Raw genomic sequence first — 20,396 nt, forward strand, 5'->3', positions numbered from 1 at the left:
AATTTTTGGCACTCTACTATAACAATATTTATTATAGACACTCGATTATTGTGCTGTACGTTCGATTATTGCATTGGGCCAAAAAAAAAGAAAAGAAAAGCCGCAAAACCATCGTACATGGCAACAAAATTTTAACCAAGGTATCAGCTGCGAGGTTAAAAACCAAATTGTGCCGGAAAAGCACACATTGTGATGGTCTTTTATTTCAAACCATTTAAAAAAAAAAAACCCTTTGGGAATTGTATAGATTAAATTATTACACAATGTGGTTCTCGGACATGCTATAAAGGTGGTAGGTCAAACGGAATAGTAGAAATATTAGATAAACGCCATGCTCGACATTTCTCTCTCACATTACAGTGCATTCACAATGAGCTCGGAGAACGACAGAACAGGTCACACAGTTCGGTTACAGTGACGGCTACCGATGCCACCGGCCCCCGAAACGATGTTCTGATGATACGCCTGCCAGATTCGTTCAGGTCGTTCTGTCCATCATGCTCGGATTGATCATCTGTGATTCTCCTCGTCCTGCTGGAACGACAGGCTTTCCCAATGCTCACTTATAATTTGAACCTCTGTAGAACATGCATTTATTTGCTCATTGAATACATTAGATTGGCAAAAGTTTGTGGACACCTCACCCTAAGATTGGCATGTGGCTTTATTTAAATCCCATTTCACATGTAGTGTGTATTTGTTGTTATAACAATCTCCCCTCTTCTAGGAAGACGTTCCACTAGATTGAAATTTGGGCTCATTCATCGACAAAAGGTGTTGTAGGTGAGGTGAGGAGGCCTGGAGTGCAGTCAGCGTTCATCCCAAAGTTGTTCAATAGGGATTATAGGTCTATAGCAGGCCACTCAAAATCTTCCACACACTTACATCTTATACCGTAATGTGCATCCAGCTTTGTGTTAATGCTTTTTATCATGTGTAAAGTGATTTTTTTCATTTATATTTTTGCAGAACGCTTGCTCAGTCTCGGACAGGAGGAAAGGCGTAAAGAATACGGGGACAACTATGTGGCATTGGACAATATTTTCACCTGGAGGCATCACCACAGAGGTAAAGCAGCACATTAACGCTCAAGATCAAGACCTTAGTAAACATGAGCGCACAGACTTAGGAAGCAAAAAAAAAAAAAAAAAAAAAACGGAAGGCAAAAACAAATTGATTAACTTCAGTATATGCAGCTCCAGAAATCCCCTTCAACTATCTTCAAACATTAAAAAGTGACTACATGGGGTCACTTTTTAATGTTTGAAGATAGTTAAAGGGGATTTCTGGACCGGTTGGTGTTTTCCGTTTTTACTAAAGGAAGTCAAGTGAAATAACCAAGTTATAAAAGTTTATTACATACAAGCCTTTATTTTATGAAGCAATTGTTATCAAGAAGCTTCACCACCTTGAAGCGGCTCAGCTGAGTGAACTACAAACCCTCTATGGAAAACTGGAATCTGAAGACGTAAGGAAAAATGAAGATCGTACTTGATAAGTTTGTTGATAGTAATATACCCAGATGAAAAATTACTCTGCACTGTGGCACTGGTACGGGAGGTTTCAGTTTCAGGATGCAGATTAACCTTTGTCACGATTGTTGGTTTAGAATAATGTGATAGAACCTGAATAGAGTGCTAATTTATGCATGTATTTTTCCCCATTGATTTGCTTTTTTGTGTACAATATCTGTACATAATTGTATGTGTATATACTACAGGTCGGCCGATTCATTGGTTTTGCCGATTACTCGACACCGATAGTGGCAAATATCCATACTAATAGTTTTTCCGGGTTGCGTCTTCTTGGCATTAAACGGTACGAGAGCGGCCTCTAGAAGCGAATCACTGACGCTACATGCTGTTTCTTTCGACACGTGAGACCATGCACTGTACCTCGTTCATGTTAGTTCATTAACTAAAGTTAACAGATAAAATGAACTTAGTAAAAAAAATTTTTTTTGTAAATTTTGAAATCAACAAACAATAAACAATACTTCCAAATCATTTATTAAATTCAATTAATGTTCCAAATGGAATTTTACAGTAAAGCGTTACCATTTCAGATAAATCCAAACAGTCATATTTTAAAAGTCTTCAGAAAAACCAGAGCATTTGTAAAGGCTCAGTATTATTTTACATATATACATATATTTACATAATTTTTTATTAAGTATCTATTTAAAAAAACTTTTGGCGGATTTAATCTGGTAAATCCGTCCTAGATATTGGTATCGGTAATTAATTGCTTGACCTCTAACAGTAACCATAATATCAAACCACATGTAACTAATACTTGTATTTATCCACATTTATTTGCCTTCTTGTGCACAACAATATACAATATCTGTACATAATTGTGTGGTTTTATATATATATATGTATATGTGTATATATATATGTATATGTATATGTATCAGAGTGCATGAAATAAAAATAAGGTTGCTAGGGAACTAAGAACATATTGTACATAATATGATATTGTACAAATGCTATAATATATTGCACGTTATGATCGTATAATATTGCACATGGTATTATATTAATGCACATTGTAGTATTGTGATATTTTGATAATGCATATGATATATGCTGATGTGTGTGTGTGTGTGTGTGTGTGTGTGTGTGTATATATATATATATATATATATATATATATATATATATATATATATATATATATATATATATGCGCTGATGGATCATGCCGTCCCTCCAATCCATAGCCATAGATGAACTTTGTCCTGTTTCCTCAATGTTCTGCAATGTTCTCTTGTCAGGTTTTTCCCTTTTATTCTAGTCCCACATGAGTTTCCTGTACCTACAGTACATCATGAATCCCTGGTTTGTTTAATACACAGGTCGAGCAGATGAAACAGCTCTTTGGATAAATCTCTGCTCGAAGAGTGTGTGTTGTTTAGTGTTTGAGATCCAGCTGGTGGTTGAATAAATGCCATGTAGTGCAGAGGATGGAGCTCTGGGGGGATGTCAGTAGGAGGCCATTGCAGTGAGCTGCTGTCAGGTTGCTAATGATGGTGTTGTCTGATTTTCTGCTCGGCAAAGGGCGGTCAGCTTCAGTCACGTATGCGTTCGGGGGAAAAACACGGACTTTCAAAAGGAGAAAGTTTCAAAAAGAAAACAAAGCTGTAAAATAGAGAGTTTTAATAATGTTTTGTTTGGGGAAAAGGATTCACGTGGAATTCTCGTTAAAGAATAGTGGAGTTAAAGGCAAGTGAATAACTGATAATCTAAAAAAAATAAGCCGTTTAACACTAGGCTTGTTTCTGCAATCGATGTATAATTGTGAATTATTATTCAGAATAGAGCGATCTATAAGCGGAGTGTATGGTAACTAAAGGCACATTGATTGAACTCAGTCAATGCCAATTTACGCTTTTTATCACAGTATCATAGCATTCTAATAAGCTACGAGTTGTCGTCTTTTTTTGACTGCTCCTGTTAGGGGTCTCCACAAAGGATCATCTGTCTCCATATCACCCTGTCCACTTCATCTGCCTCTTTCAAAATAACCACCTGCATGTCTTCCTTCACCACATCCATAAACCTCCTCCTTGGCCTTCCCTTTTTCCTCCACCCTCAGCATATGATATGTCTCTCTTTTGCACATGACCAAAAAAATCTTGATCGTGGCTCTCTCATGTTGTCCCCAAAACATTCTACCTGCACAGGAGGTCCCTCTAACAAACTTCTTTCTAATCCTGTCCATCCTCATCCATCCTGATGAAAAGGACAGCATCTTCATCTCGCCCACCTTCCAGCTTTACTTTACCTGTCATTAATCAGATGAGTCTAGATTTTTAATATTGAAGGTCACATTAATGGATTTGACATGTTTTCCCCTGGTTCGACTTGTTGAGCTGAAGTTAAATCCATGCTGTATATTGAATATTGCTTATATACACTATTTGGACAAAAGTATTGGGACAACTGACCTTTAATGCCATATGTGTTTTTTTTTCTCCAAACTGTTACCACAAAGTTGTAGGCAAACCCAAACCTGTTCCATCACAGCAATGCTTCTGTGCACATAGTTTGGAGAGGAAGCTCTTGAGTGGCCTGCTATAGAGCTCTGATTTCAACCCTACTGAACACCATTGTGATGAATATGAACGCTGACTACAGCCCAGGCCTCCTCACCTTCTCACCTACATCAGACTCTGACTTTACTAACACCCTTGTGGCTGATGAACACAAATGTTTGCAAGCACCCTCCACAATCTAGTGGAACATCTTCCCAGAAGAGTGGAGGAAATTAGAAGAGCAGATCAGGACTAAATGTGGAATGCGGTGCTCAAAAATCACCATACTTATGACCTACTTATTTCTTAATTATGATGTGTACGCAAACGTTTGGCAGTATAATGCACGTGTAATATTTTGGAACCTGAGCATGGCTTGTGTTGTGAGCAATTATTGACAAAATAATAAAGCATTATCTGACCCGAAATCCAAAAAGCTTTTAATATAAAGTCTCCATAGTCACATTTTGCCTTCTTATATTGTAATAATAAGATGCAGGAACTGATAAAGCCCTTTTAACGTAGTCTGTATAAATCAGTCGAAAATAACAAATGTACGTTTGCTTCTCTTAGAGCCTGAAGATGATGAGGAAAACACTGTCTCGCTGTGTGACAAAGTCTCTCTGTACAAGGGTGACATTACCATGCTGGAAGTGGACGCCATTGTGAATGCTGGTAAGTGCTTTTGGACCTCGTTGCACTCAAAGGTTCCTGCATGTGAACGTTTTGCTCTTAGTGTTTGGGCCTAGTGATACACCAGTTTGTTGTGTTTGGCTGCCCCCTAGTGTCTGTTTTCTTTACACGCGTTCAAAGGATCGGTTTGTGTGAAGAGGATTGTGATTAATTAAACGGTGTATTAATTTCTTGATTGGCAGGGAATATGTGTGGTCGCTCAGCACTCTGGGAACGGTGCCAAAGTGTCCTTATATTTCAGGAATAACTGATGAAACCCGTATACCGTTTCCCACATCAGTTTTTTAATAATATGAAGGTACAAAGGATTATAGCAGTTCAGAGTACGGTGTGGTGTGACGTTTTAATTACTTCACATTCGATATAGCAGCAGCTTTCACAAGCCGTACACAACCCACCATTTCATGTCAAGACAGTTCATTAACATTATCGAGCTTTGGAAATAAGCGGCTGCTGTTTCACTAGTTTAAAAAAATTAATTAAGACCCATTCAGTGCCTTACCTGTTTGGCTGAAATGAACTCCGGGTTACTCCAGAATTATTTTTTTTTGTTCGTCCTTGCAGTAAAGAAATGAGCCATGTTTTAGATCTCACTCTTCGTCTCCTCTTTAGCGTTCAGCCTCTGCAGATAATGACTTTCTCAAAGCTGAGACAGTAGTTGGACCTGTTTTCATGTTTTTTCCCTTTTTTTTTTTTTGGAATGAGGCTATTACCTTTTCAGGCTGACTTCTCAACTGGATCACACTTTTGTTTCCTTTAACTCAATAAATCTTCTTTAATGCATTAATGGGAAATTTTTAAAAAGTCTATTTGAAGTGCAAACGTTTTCTTTTTTTTCCCCCAGTTTGCATTTTGAAAAATTTTTGGTTTTCATGTTACCTTCTTTGAATCTATCTATCTATCTATCTATCTGTCTGTCTGTCTGTCTGTCTGTCTGTCTGTCTGTCTGTCTGTCTGTCTGTCTGTCTGTCTGTCTGTCTGTCTGTCTGTCTGTCTGTCTGTTATATTTTCACAGAACAGTATATTTACATTGGCAGGTGTGAAAATCTTTTGTAAAATAAGAATGTTTTCTAAAATACTAGTGTTTATAATAATATAAATTTATTATTATTTTTTTTTATTTTTTTAAATTAATTAATATATACAAAATACCAAGTAAATGAACAGAAGAAAAAAACAAATAAAAACCCATATTTGGTGCGACCACGTTCTACAAAACAGCGTTTATTCCTCTCGGGTTATTTGCACACAGGTTTTTAAAGGACTTTTATTGGGCTGTTTGAACATCTTGGAGAACTAACCACAGATCTTCTGTGGATGTAGGCTGCTTTAAATCATTCTGTCTCTCCATATCATTTTAGATGTTGTAGCAGAGTCCGGCTGTTCCGATTAGATTAGATTAGATTAGATTAGATTAAACTTTATTGTCATTGTGCAAGGTACATGTACAAAGCCGATGGAATGCAGTTAGCATCTAACCCCAAGTGCATAAGTGGCTTATTTACAATAAATAGCAGTGTGATGAATAGGGTATGAGGGTAATAGGGTATGAGGGTAATAGGGTATGAGGGTAATAGGGTATGAGGGTATGGGGGTAATAGGGTATGAGGGTAATAGGGTATGAGGGTAATAGGGTATGAGGGTAATAGGGTATGAGGGTATGGGGGTAATAGGGTATGAGGGTAATAGGGTATGAGGGTAATAGGGTATGAGGGTAATAGGGTATGAGGGTATGGGGGTAATAGGGTATGAGGGTAATAGGGTATATATACAGGGATGAGGGTGAATAATGTACAGAAGGTTCAGTAGGTAATAATATATAGTGTGTATATAGTAATATAAATTATATACTGTATATATTATAAAGAAAAAAATGTGCTCAAATGACATGGTATAGTTCCGTAGTTATGTAATTATGTTAATTGTAAATGTACAGAATGTATGATAGAGTATATACAGTATAAATATGGGTGGAATGTGCATTAGTGCCAATTTGAGTTAAGGATGGTGCGAAAAGAAATGTGTAGTGAATAAGAGGTGCAAAATACACAGAAAGTGACAACGCAGTATTGACTCAGCTGTTCAGTGCAGTAACAGCTACAGGAAAAAAGATATTCTTCGGTCTGATTAAGCCTCCTATACAGCTGTATCTCGTTCAGTTAATGACTGTGTTTTAACCTACATATGAAAGTGATGATCATCAGCACCTGCTTGGTAGAATTGATTAATTATATAGCTGAATCTGATCCTACAATACATAGGAAACATGTTTTTTTTTTTCTCCCTTTCCCTCATTCCAGAAGTTTGATGACTTGTTTGAGATGTGGATGAGCTTGTTATTTGCATTTGCTGACTAAAGGAGTACGTTTCTGTCTCCCACGAGGTGTCACGTTACGCGAAGAATAACGATGCTTCATTATCGACTTTATACACGTCGACAAAACGTTACGGAAAAAAATAAACAGGGCGGACAGGTGAAAGACATGAGGATGTTTCCCAGTTTTCGCAGCTCCTTTATAATGACTCATAAAGCTCCAGTCATGTGTTCTAGCGAAGCAACTTAGAAGAGAGATGAAATGTAATATAAAACTGATTCCTTATATTAAAAAAAAATCCCATGGGCACCTGGTTAAATATAGATTGTTGATGTTACTGAGGAAAAAGTTGTCGATGGGTTTAAAAATTCCTGCTGATCTTTATGATGGACTTTGACAAAAGCTTTTTGGAGAATCATTAAACGTCTCCGATGCTGTTAAGTGCTCTTAGTGTTCACTAATGGGCTTATTAGCATGGTTTAAGTTGAGAGTCGGCGTATAGTTTCTTGATTAGCGGAAGCCCGTTAATGCTCTGTATTGGAGTGGGTGTATCGGTTTCGTCGGAAATAATTGTAACGGATCCAATAAAGCCAAAGCCAGAACCTCACCTGGGAGAAAGCGCTTGATCCTAAAGGGTTTCCATTACGGCAATTACGTTACGGCCGTTGCGTGTTTTTTTTTTTTTTTTATGTTTTATTAAGCAGCACTGTTGAGTTGTTGAATCAGGCGGTTTAGAAGATAAGGTTTCCATGACAGGGCAGACATTAGCGTTAAAAATGCTTTCTAATCAATGATATGGTGAAGCTTCCCTGTGAGGAGATGTTTATTGAGCATTTACGGATATGGAGTCTCCAGAGTCAATCCTACATTTTCACCCATACAAGATTTTTCAGTACAGAGCACTTTGCTTGGTTAAATGAAACGTGTTTTTCACGTGTTCTTCACTTCAGCATGGAGAAATAAGGAGTTCGGTGAGGGAATGCCGTAGTACAAGGCGGCATCAGGAAGTTTCTAAACGAGCTCTGTTTACAAGAAATTACTTTATTTCTCTACGTTTGCACACTATCACCTTGAAAATAGCACAGCCGTACAGCGCACCTGCGTTCCTCACGCTTCTGGAACGTGTCCTGGAAGTCGATCATCATGCACTAGTTGCCGAAAGGTCTTCCTCTTCGTCTTCGTCTCTTGAAGAACGTATGCCACTCAGAACGACTCGTTGTAGCATCAACGTATGTCAAACGTCTCTGTGGAAGATTTGCCCAGTTTCATGTAGAATAATGATGATGTGGGGACATGTGGTCTAAAAACGTCTAAAAGAATGTCCCGTTTTAGTAAAATGCTTGCCGTCTCGATTTGACTTGATTTTTCTTTACACTCATCAGTGTGCAAAGGTGTGATTCGTGGTGTGATTAGTTTTTTACATTTTTTTATTTTTTATTTTAAGCTTTGTAGATTTGTTTCAATGAAACCTCTCGAGTGCTCTTTTAAGCCACTCTCGACGTCGCGTGTTGGTTGAAAAACCCGCACCCTAATATGAAGCCTGAGCTCAAAAAAAGAAACAGATGGCCTAGAAGAAATACCGAGCGTTTTCTCCTTCAGCCCTTTTGAGGTTTGCAGATCAATCTGGCAATTTACTTGCTTTCTAATCCATAGCTCATCTGATGGATTTAAGTGCCCTTTGCTTGATTTGTCTTTTCTTTTCTTTCTTTCTTTTTTAAACATTTTTCCAAGAAGCCATGTAAAGTTCCAGGAGCTCTTTTCTCCAAGTCTTTCCACCGTTCCCTCTTTATACATACAAAGATTTACATATTTGGACAAAAGTATTGGGACACCTGACTTTTCTAGCCATGTGTGGTTCTTTTCCAAACTGTTACCACAAAGTAGGAGGCACACAATTGTATAAAAGGTTTTTGGATGTCGCCGCATGACATTTTCTCTTTACTTAAACTAGGAGACCCAAACCTGTTCCAGCATGACGATGCCTCTGTGTAGAAAGCCAGTTCCATCAAGACTTAACATGGGTTGGCATGGAAGATCTCCTGCTATAGAGCTCTGACCTCAACCCTATTGAATACCTTGCATACATTTAGTATTGTGGCTGAATGAATCCCCACAAATTTTCACCAAAATCTAGTGGAACATCTTCCCAGAAGAATGGAGTAAATGGGGACTAATTGTGGAATGGGATGTTCTTAAAAAAGCACATATGAATTTTATGGTACACAACTTTTGGTCCATACAGTGTATGTGTAGTCCTAGTTTGTAACCCCTAATGCACTCTGCTAATCGAATGTGAAATTAGTCAGAAGCGTAATTGATGTATAGCACTAAAAGTGCGAGGAAAGACACGGGACTTGCAGATGGCTGGATGTTTTATCTATTAAAAGCTTTCCATTATGAGAGCGTGTATGAGTGGGTGTTTAATCTGACCTTGGGTTCGACGGGTTTAGATTTGTTAGTTTGCCGCTTTTTAAGCCTCTTAGATCCGTAATTAGCTTCTTAGTGTAAGCTATAGTTTGTAGACTGAATTTTAAAAAGTCCATCTGGGAGAGCTTTTACCCTGCCTTCACACCAGCACCGACAGAGTGGCCAGAAGCCAGTCATTTTTAGTGGCTCAGCTGTTGGATATGTGAAAATGTTTATGCAAATGAGAAGATACGTGTGATGGGCAACATTCAGAGTGATGGATGGGTTATTCATTCATTTGTTTTTCCAATGTAAAGCATTGTAGAAGCAGTCAGTGAGGTGTACATACTTTTACAGGCTTGAGCGTGTCAAGCGTTTTATTTCCCAACAGTAGGACACTGTTTTTTCGCTCTTTGCAAACATTTTTAGTTCTGAGTGACAATAAAGATAGTGAAGATGTACAGTGCCGTATATATACCCAAGCGATTTCTCTCCAGAAATGAAATTTCAGCAGAAACACACACAATTAGCAAGCGACACGTTAACAGATCGGCGGACGGAAATAGTGCACTCGTGAACTTTCTTTTTGTGAAAACCAACATAAAATTGCAAACAAACCATATTTTTCATCCGGTAACAAGTTTTCCGTAGTCAGCAGAGGGAAAACTCTATATAACTGAGGTAACTTAGATGTTCAGAGAACCTTTTTTTTGAGAGATTTGGTGCTTGGAATATGAACACACACACAAAAAAAGAGGCACTTCTAGCATTCTAGCAAACAATTGCTTGGTATCCAGAAGAGCAAAATGTTTGTGTGAATTTTTTCAATGACAAAGAAAATTTTACAGCCTTCTTTGCTCATTTTTTCCCCCGCAATGTTAGTGAAGGTCACCGTATATCAAACGCTTGTAATATACACATTTATAATGAGGCATGAGGTACAAATAGTAAAAACTAAATGTCTGGTCAAAATTGGCAAAAATTTATTCATTCATTTATTACTTTGGTCAATAATTGTCATCAACAGTGATAACAGCGACTGTTATTCGGTTTCTACATGTAGGAACAACCCAATTTCTTTTCTACTCCTTCTTGGAAGATGTACAGTTCTATGTAAACCTCCGATAAGGACCTGGAGCAGTCATCGCAATGCAAATTACAAACACTGCCGCCTCCACCCAACAAAAAAAAGTTCCTAATCTCTGAATCTGGGATTTATTCCGAATGCTTGCATCACTCAATAAAAACCTGGAGCGATTGTTTGTTTTCAGGCGATATTGCTGTCATGATTTATACACAGTGTTATGCAGCCCTAAAGGAATAGAATTCATTTATTCACTCCAAACACTAACTAGGATAACTCATTATACAGAATTTATTATTCAGTAGGTGTCATTGCAAATCTACACCAAATTCAGTGAAGCGGTAAAAATCCCAAAATGTAATTTCTAAAGTCCAAAAGTCCAGGATGTCTGTTTTTTTTTTTTGTTTTTTTTTTTTCGATTTTTCACTCATTTTTTGATTGCGTCCTCGTTTTGTTAATTGAGCGAGTGGCACGTGCAGAGGAACCGTTCAGTGAAATTGTTTTAGGTTTGACGCTTCAGCGACTTGGTTTCTAACAATGCCCTGACCTTGAGAAATCCTTCAGTCCCACAACATCTGTAGGGCGACTATTTTTAATCTCACACATAGAGGCTGGCGTTTGTACTCCAGTGCCGTTGCTTTCATGCACGAGAAACGCCAGGCAGCATGAAATTTAACGGAAATGGCAAATTAATTCCGGGCAACTTCCCCTGCACATGCTGAGATACTGTAGGTTAGGACGCCGGCTTGCAGAACTTCCCTTTAAATCACTCTCTGGATGGCCAATTATTTTTATTTATTTATTTATTTATTTGCATGGATATAAATTTCTTGTCAGTCTCACTAATTGAAATAGCAAGTGATGTTGAAGGTGTGGGGATCTTTAATTGCTCTCCCTGTTTTCACACAAGGATGGCGGCGTGTAAAATAAACACAATAGATGGAATATACTTCATACGCTCTTACACACGCTCGGTATGTCAGGGAAGTTACTTTTTCAATTTTTGTTTTTTTTTAGCAAGTTCCTGAAAGAAGCCATCAAACCAAATGTGAAAGAATTCAATGTTTCTGCCCCCCCCCTATATTATAAACGTGTTATGTAAAACACTCCTAGTCGACCGTTTGATAACTGTTCTAAATGTTCAGGTTTTTTATTTTTTTTTCTTGCCTCTCAGTGACAGAACGGAGGCCATATGCTGTAATGGTGACTAATGCACAACCCACAAATCTTTAATGGAAAGCACTTAGCAGCCATCTTTAAGCGATGATCGATGGTTTCACTTTTCTAATTGTCGGTGAAGGGGAAGAAATAAAAGAGGCCACGCCCCCTTCCGCACAACCCTCGTTGCTATTGGTTTGAAATGTGTCTTCATCGGGAAAAGGCAACAGGTTTTTCTCTCTTTCTTAGATTTTTTAAGTATATTTAATAGTATTTCATACTTAAAAGCATCCCTTTTGTGATGATTGATAGATAAGCTTAACGTTTTTAATTAAGAAGAAAAGAGGCCACACCCCCTTTCAACATAAATAAAATGTGCTTGTATCAGAAAATGAAAACAAGCTAGAATTTCTTTGTGTATTAGCACGTGTTTAAACTATATATAATAGTATTTTATACTGAATATCATCAGTCTTTATGCGGCAATCGATGGCTTCACTTTTCAAATTACCGACGGAAAAACCGAAGGACACGCCCCTCTAGCTCATTTTGCGTCGATATTAGTTTAAAACGAAAGCCTTGGATCTTCATCAGGAAGTAAAAACGAGAAGTTGAGCTTTTTTCTGTAGATTAATAGATAAAACTAAGTTTTAGTGATTATCGATAGCTTCACTTTCTTTATAAAGAAAAAACAGAGGCCACGCCCCCTTTAGTATAAATACAAAGCGTTTGTGTCTTAATCAGGAAGGAAGAACAAGCTTGAATTTTTTTTTATTATGTATTATTAGTTGTTGAAACTATATATAACAGTATTTCAGTACTGAATATCAACGGAAGCCATGACCCTTGGGCTCAATTTACTATGCTATCGGTTTAAAATGCAATTTTGGATCTTGAGAAAGTGACGAGAACAAGATTAGCTTCTTTTCTGTTGATTAATAGATGTTAAAACTAAATTTGATACTATTTGATTCTCAAATGCATCCTTTGTTTAGGCAGTGATCGACGGCTTCACTTTTACGAATTAAGAATAAAACAAAGGCCACGCCCCTTCAACGCATCTTATGTTACTATTGGTTTAAAATGAAAGCACATTTAGCTTAATCAGGAAATGACAACAAAAAGCTTTCTTTCTCTTTCTCAAAACTTTATATGATTGCATTTCATATTGATTAAATAAAGTATTTCATTATCCAATTACACATTTTATTTGAATGCTTTGGCTTATTTAATAGGGGTTAAATAATTTGACTTTTACGATAAAAAAACAACGTGGAACGATCAATTGCATGAAAATCAATCTAACAACATTGGCGCGGGGAAAGCTCAGAGGGTTCTCGATCCAAACGTGATTCACCAGCGTCGAATAAGTCAAAAAGCACTGTTGCGCTAGCCAAAAAGTATTAGCTCATTAGCTAATTTGGCAGCGCGCCTCATTGTTTTGAGTGAGAACACCAAGTTGGAATTAATCGTCTCGATTGTTGTTTTACACTCCTGTTAATTTAATCAAAATCGTGTGCACGTAAACGTTCACCTCTCCGAATGAGCGATAAACATTGCCCAGGCCCAAACCGGCACGTGCTAAGCATCGCTTTTGCTAGCTTGGTAACAAATGAATCAGTCTAATCAACTAGCAGATCTTGCTAATTGAAACAATTAAGAGTAGGTTTTATAGTAGGCTGCCAAAATTAGACGAAGTTCCTATTTCACGCTGTATTTCCTGAATTTATTTCTAAGCACATCTGATCATTGGGCTGTACGTGGCTCGAAATGACTCGCTGCTGTAGAGAAGTAATCAATGTGAGGCTGGTGGTGTTCTTCAGCAGATGATCTTGTTCATGCAACAGCCTGTCTCGAACAGTACTTTAAAAAATTGTTTTGTTTTATAAAACCGTTATTTGCAGACCTTTTTTAACTTATGAAAGAACGAGCACAGCATGTTCTTTTAAAGTGGTGTATTGATGGCGGGTTAAATAAAAAACGCGGCACGTGTCGGTAGGGATTTACAAGCTACTCATGCAAGAAAACCAGTTTCGATAAATACGCTTGAAACGATAGGACTATAAGTATGTGGACACCTGACCGCACGTGCTTTCTGAACATCCCATTCCACATTGGGTTCTGATTCGACCTCCAATTTTCTGGGAATATGTTCCACTAGATTTTGGAGCGTGCCTGTGGAGATTTGTGGAGATCAGGGACTGATGTCGATGAGATGCGGAGGCCTGGGGTGCAGTCAGAGTTTCAATTCATTCATGTTTAATAGAGCTCTATAGCAGGAGATCTTCCAGTCCAACTCATAGAACAGAGATTTTAATGGAGCTGGCTTTGTGCACAGGAGCATTGTCATGCTGGAACCGGTTTTGGGTCTCCTTGATCAAGTGCAAGACCTCCTCCAAGTCTGGTGTCCCAACACCTCTGCACAGATGAGACGCGTAACGAGTTCAGATGCGTAATGTTTGGTCGTGTTTAGATTTCATTTACAGATGTTGCTTCATGGTAATGTCACGTGAGGGACCGTTTGCAGACACGCGTAAAGGCTGCTGAATTCCTAAAGAAGCTCTGATTTACATTGAGATGCCATTTTTTCAGTGCGATTTTTCTTCTCTTTTGAGCGTTGAAGCATAAGACATTTGCATGATGTAGAGGAAAGCATAATGTGCCTGCGCTGTCTCAAATGGATGTGTGTGGGCGAAAAGAACAATGAAGCACATTTAAGTCCTGAAAGCGCCGTGTGTGTGTGTGTGTGTGTGTGTGTGTGTGCGTGCGTGTGTTCGTCTGTACGCGTGTGTCCATCTCCTCCACAATTATCTGTGTATGCCACCCACTGATGGATGAAAGTCAAATGAAGATTCTCTCTGGTCACTGACTTGAGACACATATACGCTTTAGCTGGAAAATAAAATGCTTGTGGCCTCAAGGAGGCAGTGTTTATCCACAGCAAACTTTACCCTGCACTCTGAACGCTGCTTTTTATTTAGAACTTTTTTTTTTTTTTTTTTTTTTTTTATAGGCATCAAAGACGAACATCCGGCTGCTATCTGTGATATTTATTTGTACATATTTTTTGTGCTTTAGATGATTTGGAATTTGCAGGTTGTAAGGGTTGAATGACGTGTTTATGACGTGCAGTTCCAGGAGGAAACTGTGTGTCCTGTGTAGCTGTAATGCGGTAATAGTTATTTTGCGGATGGGAGGATTAAAGAGAAAATGGAGAGAAGAAGAATATAGAACTTTCTTTCTTTCTTTCTTTCTTTCTTTCTTTCTTTCTTTCTTTCTTTCTTTCTTTCTTGCTTGCTTGCTTGCTTGCTTGCTTTCTTTCTTTCTTTCTTTCTTTCTTTCTTTCTTTCTTTCTTTCTTTCTTTCTTTCTTTCTTTCTTTCTTTCTTTCTTTCATTTCAACCCATGCTTCCTGATCTTCTTTCTTTCTTTCTTTCTTTCTTTCTTTCTTTCTTTCTTTCTTTCTTTCTTTCTTTCTTTCTTTCTTTCTTTCTTTCTTTCTTTCTTTCTTTCTTTCTTTCTTTCTTTCTTCCTCATTCTGCACTCTTTTCCTCAAAGAGCATTTTGGTGTTTGGATTCTGAAGCCTGCTTTCAAAGAACCGAGTGCTGGTCCTTATCAAAATGTCCTTCGAGGGGCACCGTATTCGGTTGTCGTCCACATGCTGAGTTACACGGTTGCGTCGACTTCTCACGTTTCCTCAAGTTGTAAGTCATCAGGAAAGGTTTGGTGTGATCATAGGAGGAGATGAAGTGACTCATCAAAGTTGAAGGAAACTGAGATCATCAGGATAAACTTACTGTCTTTCACTTTTATGTGAAGAGCGATGTTTTTTTTAAAGCAGCTTCACAGAGATAAATAGATTATAAAATATGAATTTATACATTAATAACGGTAAGGAATTAATGGTAAGGAAAAACTCCCCGAGATGGGATGAGGAAGAAACCTTTAGAAAACCCAGACCCAAAAAGAAACCCTGTCCTCCTCTTCAACACCGAATGTCTATTTCTGAATGGACAGAACTGTCCATTGTTGCAGACAATAATTACAGTCCAAATCCAGTCTCATAGTCTTTGAATTGCTAATTGAAGAAAACCCCATCCAGATGTAGGACCATCCAGTTGTGTGCCCAAGTTTTGGGACCAAAGGAAAATGATGTATGAAACTGTGACCAGGCAGAAATTCTTATTATTCTGAAGTGGTACTGTTTTTTTTTTTTTTTTTTTTTTTTATATCAGGAGCTTCTGAGCATTCCGATTGCAGGTAGATGTAATCTGAAAGCTGCGTGCTGTTCCTGAAGAAGGTCTTATTCTTGGTACAGAGCCGTTTATTTCCTCTGAAAAATTCTTAACGCGCATCAATCGGAAATGTCGGGTATGCCTTCCGGAGAACCGAAATGTCTTTCTCCCCTGAAGGGAACGTTTAGTCGAAATTAGCACTCTGTGACACGTATGTACGCACGCACAGAACCACCATGTCTAACCTCGCTGTCCTTTTCATTTGGTTGAGTTGAGACGTTTTTTTTTCTTTCCCCAACACCTTTCTGAGGTTTTTTATCTTCTCACCAAAGAAAAGAGCCCTTTATATTCGAAGCCCTGCAGGCGATAAATAAAAGCGTGGCGTTTTTGAAAACTTTAATTAGCCGTCCGTAGTTATGAAACTTTCCCTTGTTTAAGCAGCTCATTATTGAATTGTGGAAGTCGTATTTAAATTGAAATGTTGAATAAAAAAAAAAAAAAAAGGAAGCGTGTGCTCTTTTGCAGCTCGGTCAGTGTGTAATTACTCGCAAGATGGCTAACGAATTTGCAGTTGTTTTTATTCCAATAGGCTTTGATTATACGTTCGGTTTAAGCGCATGTACAATACGTAATGGATCCCAATTTACCAGAACGAATTTGCGATAGTAATTGCACGTTGATGTCATTCGGCTGAATCCCTCGCCCGCTCTCCAGATCAGCGCATCGTGACCGTTACTTATTTTATTTACCGAAACGCTCGAGCTCTTGAGGTTTCACATGACGTAACGAGGCCTCGGAAGAAGCACGTTTGAGAACACGCGCCGCTCTCTGCTAAACAGGAACACGTGTCTTTGGCTCGACATCGGCTTTGCGGAGGAAACTGCTGACCGTGCTAGTTTCGAGGTAGCGAAGATGGAGAGCTCTGATACACTAGTGTTCATAAGTGGCACGTGGTAGCCTCCTGTATCGACAGGAGCACAGTATATGGAAGTGAACTCTCTCATTCCAGCATGTTGATGTTCCCCAGGGAGCACTGGAGCTGGGTGAAGGTCTACACTTGTGCTAGATTTTTTTTCTTTAACTTAAAGAATAAAGAATGTGTGTGATAGAGGAAAAAGAGTGCACCATTTTCCAGAGCATTTGCTTAATATGCTAAAAGGGAGATTTTGCAGACGAAGGTTGACGAAGGTTTGTCAGGACTTGCATGAGGTACACTATATGGACAGAATTATGCGTACACCCGACCCATTTCCTATGCATTACAACATTTGTGGTTGTAGTAACCTGCACTCTTCTGGGAAGATGTTCCACTAGATTTGGATGTGTGCTTGTGGAGATGGCGATTCGATTTAATTCGATTTGATTCAATTTTTATCTGTATAGTGCTTTTAACAATAGACATCGTCCCAAAGCAGCTATAGAGTAATAGATATAACATTTAGATATCAAATTATAAAATTATATACATTTTTAATTTACAAATTAGTCTCCAAGGGTATCTCAGTGCCAGGGACAGTGGAAAGGAAAATCTCCCTGAGATGGTACGAGGGGAAAAAACCTTGCGAGGAACCAGACTGAAAAGGGAACCCCTCCTCATCCAGGTGGCACCGAATCTCCAATCATTATTCAAAAATTCCATAAATTATGAGGTAATCAAGCGTTCCCCAATGTAAAGTATAAAACTGTTCATTATGATTGTAATTTGTTCCAATTGATCCCAAAGGGTTGACCACATCTACATGGAGCTGGTTTTGTGCACAGACACATTGTCATGCTGGAACAGGTTCTGGTCACCTAGTTCAAGTGGTTTTCATCCAAAAACATCTGGAGACGTCCTAAACAACTGTGTGCTTCCATGATTTGAGAGGTGGCAACTTAGCGGTTAAGGCATCAGACTTTGGTTTCCGAAAGTCGTGAGTTCTAATCCCAGGGACACCAACTGCCACTGTTGGGCCCCTGTGCAAGGCCCTTTACTCCATTGTTGCTCAGTTGTTTGAATGAGATAAAAGTCGTTCTGGATAAGGGCGTCTACCAAATGCCGTACATGTAACTTTGTGGTTACAGTTTAGGGAAAGATCTGCACATGGCTGGGAAAGTCAGGTATCCCGATGCTTTTGTCCCTATAGCGTATTCTCTGGTAAAGCCTGAAGGACGTTACGCCGTTAGGTTTGGTGACCCATGGTTGTTACCCATAGGTCTGTGCCAGTCATGAACATTATTTTTTGTAGTTATTGGTCCTTTGAGAGGCACAGCATTGCGCTCCTCCACAAAGTCGCTCAGAAAAGAATTTTCAGCTTCATGTTCCCTGAATTTGTGCTGACTCGTTACCGACAGAAGCAGCTGAATCTTTGACGGGAGGCAGATGATCTGGCTGAAAACCGAAACAATTTTTTAATACTCTACAACAAAACATCTGCTAAGTTACTAAATTGTTTTTGATATAATCCCAGAGTTTAAGAGTTAAACCTCAGACTAGATTGCAAAATGCGCCTCGGGCAAACTGGATTTGAGGCCTTCAGGCATTTGTAGGAGAACTGCAGGGCAGAATTTACCTTTGAGCTCTGTATTCTGAGGCGGCATGAATAACATTCGTATTCCATTTGCTCATCTACGTTTGCCTATTAGGATTTATATTATGAGGGACGTTTAGGTCAAACCCGGGACTTTTTATGTTACAGGTATAAAATGGATGCTAGCGTGGCGGTATTACACGCCGCACTAAGTGGCTAGCGTGTCCTATTACTGATAGGTAGCACACATGTCACAACAGTGTTGGTGCGGTGATGAAGTTTCTTTCGAACGATGGCTTAAAACCTGTGGATATTTACAGAAGACTTCAAGCACAGTGCAGCGAATAAGACGCTCAGCTGCCGTAAGACAGTGACAATTCCCTGGAGAAAGAAGTGAAGCAGGATGGCCTAGAATGGTTCAGGCGTACCGACTAATCTTTATATGCTGAATCTTTCAAAACGTTAGTTAAATGCTGGGATAAGTGAATAAATGTAGCAGAGGAGTATGGTGGAAAAGAAATGCAGTTTTCACTGTTTGGAATGTGTTTTTCTGCAAAAGTCCTGGTTTGACTTGAACACCCCCTATAGATAGATAGATAGATAGATAGATAGATAGATAGACAGATAGACAGATAGACAGACAGACAGACAGACAGACAGACAGACAGACAGAGTAGCAACTGTATAACATATCAACATTTACATGCCGAATCTAAACAGTGTGAAATAGCATTTGTCTAAAGTGTGATGTTAAGCTACAAGTCGTTTTCTAATGATCAGCAATACTGAGAAGAAGCATCATTATTTCATTAATAACCAGGGCTTTATCAGACACCGGAGCTCATCAGACAAAATAAACCCCACTAATGGCCACTGCTGTTGCAGTCATGCTCGTTTTGTCTTTGTTTACTGTGCAAATCAGGTGGAACATTTAAAAGTCTAATGAAAGCCCAGGCTTGATTAAAGGAAAGTCGCCTCGAGCCTCGGGGCAGAATAACACAAACTACGAACAAGTGTCATATGTTGGTATTTAAAATGTTGTGAACTTTCATTCCACATTTTTTTTCCCAATTTTTTTTTATCTTCAGTTGATCTCAGTCAGCACTTTTTAGTTATAAATACTTATAGTGGCTCTGGCATACTTTCTGCTCTGTTCGGAATAACCAAATACGATCTTCCTTTCAGTTCCTCTCTTTCTCTTTCTTTATTCCAGCAATCAATCCAAGCTCTCTTTCTCTTTCTGCTTTCACAAGTCCGAGCGAACAGGTGTGGAATTGAAGCGAAAGACTGCCATTTGCCATTTAACCTGTGCGACAGATAAGAAAGGCAGAAATTGGCGTGGATCCTGCTCTTCTAGCAAACCCTAAGATGTCCCAGTGCCTCGTAGGAGTGTTTTTATTAAGGGTATTTATAGCTCTTTATAGCACCAAGCAAAAAGAAGAAATCGGAAGGCATGGTAATGACAGCGAAGGGAATCGGTTCTCGATTTCAGTTTTTTTTAGGACACGTTTAATTGCGCTTCTTGTACAGTCATGAGAAAGAATGGAATGTTGGTAACGGAAGGCAATTATGGCACCTGCATTCCATGAAAAAAAAAAAAACAGCAGGAGCTCAAATTAATTTCGAATTGTATAATATCTGAAGGAGAGATGCCGCTTATACACCCTTCTGACGAGGCGAAACCCCGGAACGTTTTTATTCCATACGTTTCTCAATTTCCATAAGACAAGTATATAGTCAGATAGAATGCAGATAAAAAGTTTAGCTTTTGTGCTTTATTGCTATTTGTTTGGATCTGCCGCATTTATTTATTCATTCATTTATTTATTAATTTAAACACACACTTACACACTGAAGCTCGGTAAATACGTGCATCTTTTAAGGTGGAAGGTTCCTGATTTGAAAAATAAGGTGGAACACGTTGATCTACAAGCAGATGTTTTCATAATTGTGACC

General features: G+C 38.6%; 1 protein-coding gene across 4 annotated transcripts in view; it reads left to right on the plus strand.

Annotated features, from left to right (window-relative positions):
• The window catches only part of macrod2 (mono-ADP ribosylhydrolase 2), a 636,986-nt gene that overhangs the window by 4,139 nt on the left and 612,451 nt on the right, over window positions 1-20,396 (plus strand). For all 4 annotated transcript variants that reach the window (XM_083540474.1, XM_083540475.1, XM_083540472.1 and 1 more), the window contains exons 2-3: window positions 970-1,068; window positions 4,613-4,714. In XM_083540474.1, coding sequence (XP_083396600.1) covers window positions 970-1,068; window positions 4,613-4,714 — 201 coding nt within the window. The remainder of the gene's footprint in view (window positions 1-969; window positions 1,069-4,612; window positions 4,715-20,396) is intronic.

Source organism: Silurus aristotelis (genome assembly GCF_946808225.1).
Source record: "Silurus aristotelis genome assembly, chromosome: 4".
Lineage (NCBI taxonomy): Eukaryota > Metazoa > Chordata > Actinopteri > Siluriformes > Siluridae > Silurus > Silurus aristotelis.